This window comes from Acartia tonsa, chromosome 10 (genome assembly GCF_053477335.1).
Source record: "Acartia tonsa isolate MP-2025a chromosome 10, ASM5347733v1, whole genome shotgun sequence".
NCBI classification, from domain to species: domain Eukaryota; kingdom Metazoa; phylum Arthropoda; class Copepoda; order Calanoida; family Acartiidae; genus Acartia; species Acartia tonsa.
Genome location: NC_137269.1, coordinates 18,172,095 through 18,185,574, shown reverse-complemented (window position 1 = coordinate 18,185,574; position 13,480 = coordinate 18,172,095). Strand labels below are relative to the sequence as shown.

Here is a 13,480-nt window from a genome sequence, read left to right as displayed (position 1 = left end):
AATTTTTGAATAACGTATTCTTATTCGTTGGCTTAACTACTTTGGGGACTTCAATGAGTTTTGATTGGATGGTTCATTAAGTTGAGTGTTTAAACGTTTCAACAACTAAATTTAATCTACAGAAAGAGTGAAATGTGTATTATAATTGGGGATGTAAATCATTTTATCGGACATCGACTTATCCTTTTATATCCCTGGGTGTTAAACCCCCTTCAAACTTCATTTTACGCCCCTAAAAATAAATAAAGCTTAAAGTCCTACAAGGTAATAAGTATACTTTTACTGACCGACTTTCTTATACGTTTTGTTGAAAACCTTGCTATTAACATTTTAAGTTTGTTTTATATAAATACTTGTAATGTAAAATTTTATCAAATTATCAATTTCACAAAACTTTAAACTCAAGTGTCTGGTCCCAAACATGGAATAAGGCAGTCTAGCCAAAATGTTATACTTTTGTGCTGTTCTTATATCAACATATTACTGTAGTCAGAAAAATGGCATAATTTGTCACCTATGACCTATTTTGCAAATGTCAAACAGTCGACACTTTAAATTATTTGTTTATGTCGAAAAGAGAAACAATTCTAATTGATTATGTCGCGTCGAATTTGATTATTAATATATCACTGAAATTCCATTACAAATATCACTAAACTTTACATTGTATAACTTTGATAAGACTACTCTTGTAATGTTTACTCCAAGTAAGACCCCTAGACTTTACATTGTATAACTTTGTTAATACCATTTACTTACTCTTGTAATGTTTACTCCAAGGAATACCCCTAGACTTTGCATTGTATATCTTTGTTAAGACTTGACATTTTAACTACTCTTGTAATGTTTACTCCAAGGAAGACCACTAGACTTTACACTTTGTTAAGATTAGACATCTTAACTACTCTTGTAATTTATACTCCAAGATATACCACTAGACTTTATATTGTATAACTTTGCTAAGACTAGACATTTTAACTACGCTTGTATTTTTTACTCCAAGGAATACCCCTAGGTATTGTATAGCTTTGTTAAGACTAGACATTTTAACTACTCTTGTAATGTTTACTCCAAGGAAGACCACTAGACTTTACATTGTATAACTTTGTTAAGACTAGACATTTTAACTACTCTTGTAATGTTTATTCAAAGGATGACCCCTAGACTTTGCATTGTATAACTTTGTTGAGACTAGCCATTTTACATATTCTTAAGGAAGACCCCTAGACTTTACATTGCATTGTATAACTTTGTTATGAATAAATATTTTAACTTCTCTTGTAATGTTTACTCCAAGGAACACCCCTAGACTATGAATTGTATAACTTTGTTAAGAATAGATATTATAACTACTCTTGTATTGTTTACTCCATGGAAGACCCCTGGACTTTACATTGTATAACTTTGTTGAGATTAAACATTATAACTACTCTTGTAATGTTTACTCCAAGGAATACCCCTAGACTTTACATTGTATAACTTTGTTAAGACTAGACATTTTATCTATTCTTGTAATGTTTACTCCAAGAAAGACCCCTTCACTTTACATCGTATAACTTTGTTAAGACTAGACATTTTAAAACTTCATCAATATTAATTTTAGGGAAAATGTTTATTATCTCAATTTTGTTAACTATCCTCCTATAAATTAGGTATAATGTTTGCTTATTATAGAAGCTTTATATTAGTCATATTAGTAAGAGGATCTTTTTTTATGAACTAAATTAATACAGGCATTTTTTTTACTAAAATACCACCAATAAAGTTCTTGTTCAAAATATTTTTGAATAAAGTTTAAATTTTAAGGACAAATAAACGTACCTTGACTTTTGCAAAGCATGTGTTTAAAAATTAAATCTCTATTTTGATTTTTATATAGAAAGTATATATCTCTTAGTTATTTTATGCTTTTTTATACTTACGTTTAATATAAAAAAATTTTAATATCTCACTACCCACTGCATTGATCCGATTGAGTACTCTTTTTAGTGTGACTTTAGCAGGTTCCCGGGGTGATTTTAAAAATTTTCTATATATTTAGAAATGCTTTCTTCTTCCATTTCGAGATGCTAGGGTTGAAGCCGTTTGTTAGCATAAAAATTAACTTGCTAACACGCCCCCCGTAAAGCCTCTAGGGGCACTTAATGAGGGGGAAAGTTCCCCCTCCCCCATTTTCAAAAAGAAAAAATACAAAAAATAGAACAATATCGTTTTAGCGGTTAGTTAGCTACTACGCTATAGACAATAAATATAAGAAATATAAAAAGCTAACGTTTTAAAATTTTGTAGCATATTATTTCACATAAAAAGGTTGTTGAATAAAATTCAGGAAACTCATCAACAAAACTTTCTTCATTCCAAATTTCCAAAAACCTAAAGCCCAAACCTTAAGAGATAGTGTCTATAAAAAATGACGTCACACTTGCCTACCATTGGTCAATTAAAATGTATACTGGCCTGCCATTGGCAATTTAGTCTGTGTATTGGCCTCTCATTGGTCATTTGTATTGTATGGCATTATTTTTTTATAGGCACTATAAGAGCTGCTTATAGTTTGTTAAATGTCTATAGTATTAAAACTTTTTCTAAACAGTTTAATCAAAACTAAAATAAGTAATAAAAGTTTTAAAGTTTGATTTTTTAGTTTTGCAAAATTTTAATAAATGAATTTTAAGGTTTAGGCATACAATTTTTTGGCTACAATCTTAATATGTAGCCTATTTATTTTTCGTAAGGCTCTATTTTGAAATAGGATGGTACTAAGGCTTGGTTGAAAGTGTAAGGAAGTCTGCAGGAAATACACCGCTCTAACTGCTAAAAGACTACCACAATACACCAAATTTTAAGCCTCCAGCTTTATCAACAAAAATTAGTTGACAATCTTCGCAATTTCAATATTAAATTACACCAGCTTTAAGTTTTATTTTATTTGAGAATTTTGAGAATAAGTCTAATTTTATGGTTTAAACTTTTTCCTGTGTTGGAATGGGATGAAAATTTTTAAGGTTTAACCTTTAGGGTCTGAATATAAAAGCCCAAATCTAATTGTGTTGCCTCGATTATTTTTAAACCTGAACTCAGCAAAGGATATATACAAATTCAAAATTTTGTCTTTTTAATCTGATTTTTAGGGTTTGATTAAGATTTAATATTATTAGGCCTAATTTGAAAGGTTAGACCTTAAAATTTCTTTAATTTTTAAGGCCTGAGCTTGGCAAAGGTTGACACTAAGCCTTGGTTTAGGCCTTCTAAATGCATTCCAGCGAACTTGAAAATCTTATTTTCCGTAGAAAATCAAAGTTTTGAGATTATAAATATCTTTTACCGGAAAAGATATTAAGGATTTTCATTTTTTAGATTATTAATATGGGTACACCGACAAACGTCCTACCGCGACAAACGTCCTACTACGACAAACGTCCTACGCGACAAACGTCCTAAGCGACAAACGTCCTACTGCGACATCTCTTAAGTAAAACGTCCTAAAAATTTAAAGGTCGAATTTTGTAATGCAAGGATGTATCGGGTTCGAAACCATACCATTTGATAGCCAACACAGACTTTGGGAAAACTGTCGGACAGATTTTTAAAATTTAGCCTATGGTTAAAGTTATTCAAAAAATAAATTTCATTTAAAGATTATTTTCCTGTGTTTTATCGCCATTTTGAATTTTATATTGATAAGTATTCTTACAATTAGAGGATTTTGTCCTTAAATTTGGAAGATTTTTTTATTTCATAATTTTTGAAAATTTTTAGGACGTTTTACTAAAGAGATGTCGCAGTAGGACGTTTGTCGCGGTAGGACGTTTGTCGCTTAGGAGGTTTGTCGTTTAGGACGTTTGTCGCATTAGGACGTTTGTCGTATTAGGACGTTTGTCGGTGTACCTTAATATGTGTTATAAAATATGGAAATTATTTTAGCTACAGGAAAGGATAAAATATGCACCAAAAAAGTTTTATTTCGTGTTAAACTATTTCTTTACCACAAAAGAAATGAACAATTGTGTCATTCATAGAATGGTGTCTAATATAGATGTAACAGGATGTCTATATGTGTATGTATGTAGTGAAGGATTGATTATCGTTAATCCGATATGATTCTCCTTTTACAGTGAAGCTTCTCGTAGGTCCAGTATAGCTAATTGGTGGAGTGAATGCACAAGAAATCAGTCCCTTTTATATTTAATATATTTTTTAATTAAAAAAGAATATTGGAAGATTAGTGTCGTCTTCGTTGCCTTAATACATCTTGATGCCTCTAGAAGCGTTGCTGATTAGTCTATAGAAGTTACTATTAACACTACTATACAAAATGTCAGTTAGGATTAAATATCTGTTTAGTGTAAGTTTGTATTATAAGATCTTGATGACTGTTTTGGTTTTTCTTTTCAGGAAAGTCGTATTTTTCTTTCTAATCAGGTTTTGCATATCTTTTTGGGGCGTCATTTCCTCTAAGGAGGATAAGGACATTGGGCTGTTTATTACACTAGTCCCCAAAGCTTTATTATAACGTTTTCTTGTTTGTTGGTTTAAAAACTTTGGGGACTTTTACTGATATTTAATTGGTTGGTTCATTAAGTTAACTGTCCAAACGTTTTAACCACTAATTGTAGCCTACAGAAGGAGTAATTTTGTGTATCATCATTGGAGATGTACATCAATTTATCGGTCATTGTCTTATCCCTTTAGATCCCTGGGTACCAGTACATAAAATGAAAAGTTGAACTGTTGTGATAGTTGTAAACAAAGAGAGAAACAAACCAGGGATCTAAAGGGATAAGACAATGGCCGATAAATTGATGTACATCCACAATGATGATACACAAAATAACTCCTTCTGTAGATCAAAATTAGTGGTTAAAACATTTGAACACTCAACAATCAACCAATCAAAATTCACTAAAGTCCCCAAAGTTTTTAAGGCAACGGATAAGAAAATATTATTATAATGAGGACTAGTGTAATAACAGCCCATTGTCCCCTATCTCTCTGGAAACAAATATTTAAATATTTCATTATTATAAACTAAAATTGTAAATCCTTTGTCATCAGAGATAAATCAGCTCAAACTTCTCAATTTGTATATTAACAGTTAGGTGCTTCAACATTCCCGGGTTTAATTTGTGCTTGTAGGCAAAAATAAAAAAATATTAGGATCGTACTATTAATTATATCCAGTTTTTTTAATAAGATTAAAACCCGCGATGCAGGGACTAAAAAACTGGTTTTTATCATATGATTGTATATGTATATATTCGTAGAAAACTGGATATAATACGATCCTATACACAATTTTTCAGTTTGGCTGGGAACCGGTTCTAATCCACCGGATATTAATCGGTTTCAAAGCGATACTAGAAAAGACTTAAGTTTAAATTATTACACTCCTGGGCTGGATCTTTAAATCATTTAGTGGTGCGCTAAATCAGGGCGATCCAGTTCGGCGCACCTAAATATTATTAGATTTCAATCTTTAAATCAAAATGGAACGGGCGAACCAGTGCGCCCAGTGGCGCGGTACTGGTGCGGCAATGGCACTCAACGAGTGTCATTGCCGCGCCAAACCGAGGCGAACTAGTCGCCCCGATCTAGCGCACCACTAAAACAATTTAAAGATCCAGCTCTGTCCTGAATAGGAAAATAGTTTTTAAAAACATGCGCATTTTTCTGAAAGATTTTGTCTTCCGACAGAGTGAAAAAGAACAGTTATAGAGAATCTTCACCACTAATTATATTTTAGAATTCCTAACTGGCCTTCGTATGGTTTAGAAACGTATGAATTTGTTTGATAGTTAGAAGGTTGCTTAGTTTACTTACTCCTGTCACAGATTTGTGTTATTATTATATCAAGGAAATTGATTTTATATCGTTCATTATTTATGATGATTCATATATTCAAAACCTTAAAGTCGAGGTAAAAAAATGCAAGACTCTAAATTATGTCTGAATATATCTACATATTATTGTCTATTAATGAAACTATTATAATAAGTGCCCAAATTGTGTTCTTATTTACAAGCTTCTTTTAAATAGGCATTTAAACCATAATTACACAAAAAAGTAAAATAATGTAGCCAACGTTCAGTCCCGTGTTGCTCAATTTATACAAACTATTTCATAGGATAACCTTTGTCTAAAAGCCCTAGTATTGTATAATAAATTGTTTCATTTGTATATGGGCTTAACCTTTCTCTTTCTGTCATACTAATTCGTCTGACAAAGCAGCAGTAAGAATCATTTAAATGCTTTCGATTGTTTTGACCGATATTATTTCATCTGTAATACTAAACAAATAACTGACGCGTTAAAATGCAGGGATTTAAAGGGATAAGACAATGGTCTAAAAATTGATGTAATGATAATAAACAAAGTGGTTACAATTAGTGGTTGAAACGTGTTGACCCTCAACTTAATACTAACCAATCATAAAAGTCCCAAAAGTTGGTTAGCTAACAAATATATATTGTAAAGCTTTGAGAATTTTTGTAAGAACACTTTGTGTTGCATCTGTCAAAATTTAAATTTAGAAGATTTCCTTGATTTTTAATAGAAAAAGTATGACAGTAGAATATTAGTCCTAGCAATATTGCTAATATACTGTCATATAACAGAAAATTATTTCATTAGAATTAACAATAAGGTTGCATTTAATCTACCAAATTTTGGGGCTTATGTCCTTATTTTACTACTAACTTTGCTGTTATTAAATCAACGTCTTAAAAGAAAAAAAAATAGGTTATTTACTAAGTATATTTGCGATAACTTTTATTTAATGGAATCTTTCAATTTTTAACCTGTACAAAACGGCCTGCTTAATTGCTTCAAGATCCATGTCAGATCTATATAGGACATAAATGTCTATAAACGAGCTCAAGTTTTCCAAGAAATAAATGTTTAAAACTCATAGTGCTCCAATTCATTTTTTTCATTTCATGTTGCTATTTACATTATAATGAAGTATTTAATTTCTAATCATAAAAAAGAAAATTTAAATTTATGATATAATAAATTTAAGAAAACTCTGTTTTAAAAGAATTCGATTGTGGCGACACTTTGTGTGTTCAAATATTGAACTAAAATTGTAATCATATAATAAACCCTTTGGTGATGGTAATGTAAAGAAAAAAATATAATTTAAAAGATCTTTTTAAGATCATTTAAATTATTAAATATTTACTTCCGTTTAAATAGTAATGCCGGGTGAGGAAAATAGATTTATTGAGAAATTTATATGCATATAGAAAACTAGCCAATAGGGAGATGGTTATATCGAGCCAACTCTAGTATAAAATATGAAGAACAGGCTAATATTATAACATACTTATGGTTATAGAGTATTTGTTTAAGCTTTTTATCTTAGAGAAATTTGCATGTTCGTTGGGACTTCTTGCGGCTTAGACGTTTACCTTAACCTCTATTTTATCAGGGAATAAAGGATGTGACAATTGCAGGTTAATAATCATAATAAATTTATTGCCAATTCCAGTCCTTCCACTTCTACCAAGTCCAACAGGGTACTATCCTAGCGAGGCTCTTCTAACCTCTGTATAATAACCTAAGCTAAAATTAACGTTAAAAATACGGGTTTTGGTCCATTTACGAAATGAGGGAAAATACTTCGATTTATATTTTTCGTATTAAGTTGTTTTAAATTGAGATTTCCTCGGCCAATCAAATTTATATTTAATTGATCCAGGTATAAGACAATGGCCGATAAATTGATCTTTATCCCTTACAAAATTACCTCTTCTGTGTAAATTGTAATTAGAGGTTGAAAAGTCTGTACACTCAACTTAATAAACAAACCAATTATAATTCAATACAAGTCCCCGAAGTTGTTAAACGAATAATAAAACGTTACCATTAAACTTTGGGTACTATTAAATAACAGTCCAATGGCCCCTTTCCTCCCTGAATTGACCTATAAACATAGACAAATAAATGCCTATACCTGCTTTCCTGATATTTTTGCTAAGAAACAAAGCGTTGAAAATGCAGTGTGTTAATTTGTTAAAATAGAAGTTTGTAAATTCTTTTAATGAAACTAAAAATTCTTAACTTAAAATCATGTACCTATAATATTTCCAAAAACCTGGAACATCTATACTACAAAGTACAACGGTTTATACCCGTATAAAGCTTAGGTTTTGGGTAACCGCTGAACTAATTGGGCTCTACTATCCAAGGAATATTATATAGTCTGAATCCCCCTTAATAAAATATTATTTATTAGAGGCTAGTGGCGAAGCCGGTAATATATAAAGACATAAGAATTTTCTAATTAAAATTAGCTAACCACTGAACCTATAAAGTTCTCATTTAGTTGAAACTTAGGTTTAGGATGGTTTTAGGCTATCATCCACCCCTTCCCTCTTCGAAAAACAGAGCACTTTGGTAGCGAATCCAATAGTAAATTTATAATTATCTAAATGACGTATTGACGTTTGGACAACCCCTATTTAATAGTTTCGATACAAAAAAAAATGGAATAATACATTTAACAATTTATTCTCAACTTTGAGAAATGACAAAAAAAAACATTTTTATCGACAAAATTTTGGTAAACAAACTTTTTGTACTAAATTCAATTTAATAATTCAACTATTACAAATATCTAATAAAAAAAACAAATGCCACAAAAAAACCTAAAAATTTCCAACCTGTAGATTATAATTTTTCTTAAAATATATTTTTTAAAGAATAAAAACATAACTTTAAATTGAGCAAACTTCAAGAGATACGTTTAGAGCACCATTTTATGAACATTTTAAATAAAAACTTTGTCAAGAAAATAAAGGTTAAAGGGGGAGAGGGGTAGTTTAATTAGCGAATCAGTGTAAAGGCATAATACGTTAGATCGTTCCTTCCTATATTTTTGAAAAATATGTCAATAATTGCGGAAATTTTCTAAACAATATGTTTTTTAAAGTTTAATTACATTAAGTGCTTTATTTTTGTCAAAAAGACAGAAAATGTGAAATTTTTCAATATGGCAGAATGGAAAAAATGTCTTTTACTATTAAAACAGAATTATTACACTAAAATTATCTTTAATTACTAGGCATTATGGTTTTAAAAATTATAACAATTTATATAATGATACTATTTACATTATTGACATTAACACAAAATTGCGGGTTTTTAAAAATATAATATTATCACAGCCGTTAATAGAATGCTTTTTAAAACAAGTCATATATACTTTTTTACAATATTATTTAAGTTTTCAAAACAATTCAACTATTAAAAGTATTCCCTCTTATAAGACTTTAAAAAAACATTTTTGGGTTTGAAGTTTATTTGAGCTTCTAGTACAAAAAATTCAGTATATTGATCTTTAAAAAAATTTAAAATTGTGATAAAAGTTTTATATAAGGGAATACATTCAACAGTGTCGTAAGAAAGGTTAAAATGGGATTTAATAGCTAAAGCTTTTGATATTCATAGTTCAATAAAAATTATTTTATTTTTTAAAGAAGCTAAATGAAAAGGGATTAAAAAATACTCGGATCATGGAAAGAAAAAAATTACCGGGTTTCGTCGTTTATTCACCGTAGCTTTTGACCGAACCTGAAATAACCTAAGTAAATGTTAATGATTGCCCCGCAGGGTTAGGAAATAGACAGAGGCTGAAAATAGGAGAAAGGCTACAGTGAAAATATGACGAAACTTCGTTTTCTTTCCATGATCCAACATATAATTCTGTTTTCTTGACCTAACACTTAAAGTGAATATACTTAACAAATGCTTATAAAATAATATAATCTTTTTTTAAAAAGTGATTTTATCATTATTTAAACTGAACAAGGGCACTGGCTTTCAAGAAAAAAAGTATAAAAACAAAAATAAATGAAATTATAATTATAGAAATTAGTTGTATATGAGATCTTTTTTGTCAGAAATATGCTATACACTGTTACTGGCAGTAAAATAAGAGGCAAATAAGTTATTTAAAGTTATAAATTAAGATATGTTATGGAATGTTTAGAATATTAATAGTTTAAGGTTTATTTTGCTATATTTTAATTTTTACATTGTAAAAAATCACATATATGAAACTCTAATTCTTATTGTAGATACTTTTATAAACAGATCTTTAGTATAAATGTATATACAGACAACTACCTTCCTTCCTTTTTCAACGACCTTCTTCGTCTGCTTTTTATGCTACTTGGCTGTTTTAATATAAGCGACACCATTGGTTGATTTTCAATGACCCAATAGAAAGGTTGCACAAGGTGGGTTGCGATGGGGAGATGCTGTTACTTAACCCTTTCTCCCTCTAGTGTTTTACTCTAATCTTCTATAAGAAAAATGTTTCATATGATATTTTTTACAGTGTAAAAATCTGTCGAACAATAACTTTATAAGCTCTCTTTTCATTAAAATGTTTTTCTTATTATAAGATATTACATTAAAAGTCAAAACTAATTCTTCAAACTTTTAATTTAAAAATGTTCTATATTATTGAGCTATCAAAATTTTGGTTTAAAAATAAACAAGGGCGAGTTTAAACAAAGGATGAAAATCCGGGAAGCGGAGCTCGCGACCTCGCCTTATTATTCATCACTAGCTGAGTGCCGTTTAAGCTGACTACGGCGGAATTACCGTCCTGATCCGAGGACTCGGTAAAACTCGAGTAGCCTCTGGCGGCGGGGTTTGTTATCCCGCCATTGCGATCCGTTGTCCGCGGTATAGCCCCGCCGTTGCTTGCACTAGTTGACGGTCCCGCCTTGGACTGCGACGTTTTGGCGGGACTTAGTAGGGTTGATGCCGCCGTGCTCGTCCCAGCGGCGTGGATTGGCTTTTGCCGCTTCCACGACTGGCGGAAGGTGTTGTTTACGTTGGCGTAATGGTTGACAAATGAGTGAGGATCTGAGGATTCCCGGCTATCCTGCTCGCTGCCAGTATCCTATAAAAACAAAATAATAAAGTTAAATGATTGGGTGGTTTAATTAACCTGACTAATTTGACTAGTAAAGCCTTACTTTTTGTAGTTTATGTCTAGGTATGTGTATGATTCGCGGATTAATATAGTTATCCCAAAAATAATGTAAAAGAAAAAATGAACGGCTTTAGTTATGACGCGGTATTTGGACGAGCAAATGCGATAAACTACTAAAGAAAAACATACCTGAGAATCCGTTGACGAAATTTCCGACGGCTTTTCCGTCAGTGAGTCAGAATCGTCCGGATTTTCGTCGTAACCCTTCGCCGAATCCTCGTCCGAGTAATTGACCATGCTCGGCGTGGGGCGGGGCGGCGCCCGCGTGTTTATCATCGCCAGATTGCTGGACCGACGGGTCGTTGTTGACCGCATAGTGCCGCGTTTGGACGCCAGTGTACCGCGGCGTGATTGGCGCATCTCAAACGTTGAAAATCCATCCTCCAAGGATGCGTTTTCTGTTAAAGCCTGTTCTTTTGCTTGTTCTAAAAAATTAAAAATATTTTTTAGTTAAATATATAAAAAAAAAATTAAAATGGTGATTTATATGCAAAAACAAGAATCCATAATATATAGAATGTTTTATGTAAGATTTCTAGACCTTTTCTTCGGTTAATATGTTTAGATTTTCTGTTGTATTGATAAAAATCACCAAAATATCTTTAAAATATACTAGGGTTTCAAAACTATTAAGCATCTACCTACTTAAAATATATTTGTCTTTTCAATTTGTTAAAAACTATTATTTTTTTATTTAAACAAAGCGATGTGTGTTTAAAAGCGATAGATATTCATGCATTTATAACTTTTTTTATTATATTACACTTTATATTATTTAATATTATAGTACTTACTGAATCTACTCTCATTCGTTACGAGAACTTTTTGAGAAGGGTAAGCAGAAATGAAAAAAAAGGCACCAAAATGTTACATAAGTCCTAATAACGGCTCCGCTTTAATAATAGCTATTTTCACACCGTATTATATAACAGCTTTTAGGTGATATTAAAATGAAAAATTAAAAGATTTAAACATTTTTTGTTAACCTCGAGGGGCCTAAGGGGTATAAAAATTGTCTTAAACGATATTATTTCATTTAAGTTATCTCTATATATTTTAATACATACCAGTTTAAATTCTTTAAAAGGGATTTAACTAACAAAAAGGATGATTACTAAATTTAAAAAAATAGGTATATTTAATTTTTAAGAAGGGTAAGGAGAGATTATGACAAAAATAAAATAAAATACTTATTTGTTGGGCGTTTAAAAAGATCATTGATATATTATGTAAATGTATAAAAAGTGAAAATGTGTAAAAATATGAATAATATCTAAAACTTTATGTAAGATTTAACCATGGATTAGGATATAAAAATATTAAAATCTTTTTTCATTAAAACTTCCAATCTTTAATAGTAAATAAAAATTTGTCCAAATTAGTTATTTATCGCATTATAAACAGCTTTCCGCGGAAATTAAAATTTAAAATTTATGATTAAAACCAGTTTTGTTAGCCCTCAAGGGGCTGAAGACCTAGGCTTACAAAAATGGTATTAATTAAATCATATTTATATTAATATTCTTGGAAAAATGTCTGTAATACTATGGTATACATGATTTTTCAGTATGGCTGAGAACCAGTTCTAATACAGCGGATCCATAATGGAAAAAAAATAATATCAAAAAGAGAAATTCTCCTTTCTATTCCAACTTTTTTTATGAACATTTGATCCTTTCTTGCGTTTGGCGCAGTCATTTAAAGTAAAATTTGGACAATTGACCATTTTTGTGTAGACCCATTTTTTTTATTTACGTAATTTTCTCTTTAAGATCTCCAAAACGGGTGGAAAATCCCCTAAATCCTCATTCGGTTTGAAATCAATATATTGTCACATATATTGGAGAATGGGTTTTATGAAAAAAGTGAAACAAAAAAAGGGGGATGGGGTTTGCGCTGTATTAATAATTCCAGGTTTTGATCTATTCAGCAGAAGGTATGGTACTTCATATTTAAGTAAAATCTTCAAATTCAGATATTGTTTAAAAATTCTTGAGAAACAGAATAGTAAATACAGAGTAAAATCAACTATCACATTGTGACATGATTCAAACTAACTACAATAGTTCAGTAATATCTGTCGCTAGTCATTCTATGTTAGCTCTAATATCAAGACCATCCATTTACATTTTAAATTCATCATTTTATTTGTCTTTGAATACATAAATTTTAAATTAACAAAATATTAGACAGTTGGAAAACTCACGAAACCTTTGTAAAAGAGAAATATAATTTTAATGGATTTGAAACGTGTTATTTTTGTATTTATTTCCCTATCCTAGGACGTCCAAGCTTTTTATTGAGGGGTGTAATAAAATGTGCTTTTTTTATTTGTAGGGGTGTAAAATGTGGCGTTTTAAAGTGTGGTAAACAACTATTTGCTCCCGCCCCCCCCCCCCAATTGGACGTCTATGTCCCTATCATACATATTTTTCCAATTCCTAACTGGTTTTGTATTTTTTCTATATCTTT

General features: G+C 30.6%; 2 protein-coding genes across 3 annotated transcripts in view; one reads left to right on the top strand and one right to left on the bottom strand.

Annotated features, from left to right (window-relative positions):
• Positions 1 to 13,480, top strand: part of LOC145329580 (matrix metalloproteinase-9-like) — a 142,414-nt gene that overhangs the window by 7,692 nt on the left and 121,242 nt on the right. The gene's annotated exons all lie outside the window — the stretch shown is intronic.
• The window catches only part of sdk (sidekick cell adhesion molecule), a 214,935-nt gene continuing 209,950 nt past the window's right edge, over positions 8,496 to 13,480 (bottom strand). Inside the window, exons 21-23 of one of the 2 annotated variants that reach the window (XR_013882967.1) lie at positions 11,138 to 11,433; positions 10,361 to 10,915; positions 8,496 to 10,018 (exon numbers count right to left, since the gene is read on the bottom strand). Coding sequence is in view for 1 of the 2 variants with exons in the window: in XM_080173856.1 (XP_080029982.1) it covers positions 10,514 to 10,915; positions 11,138 to 11,433 (698 nt within the window). In the remaining variant the exon portion in view is untranslated. Of the gene's footprint in view, positions 10,916 to 11,137; positions 11,434 to 13,480 lie in introns of both variants that reach the window. The other variant, XM_080173856.1, reaches the window with a different exon arrangement.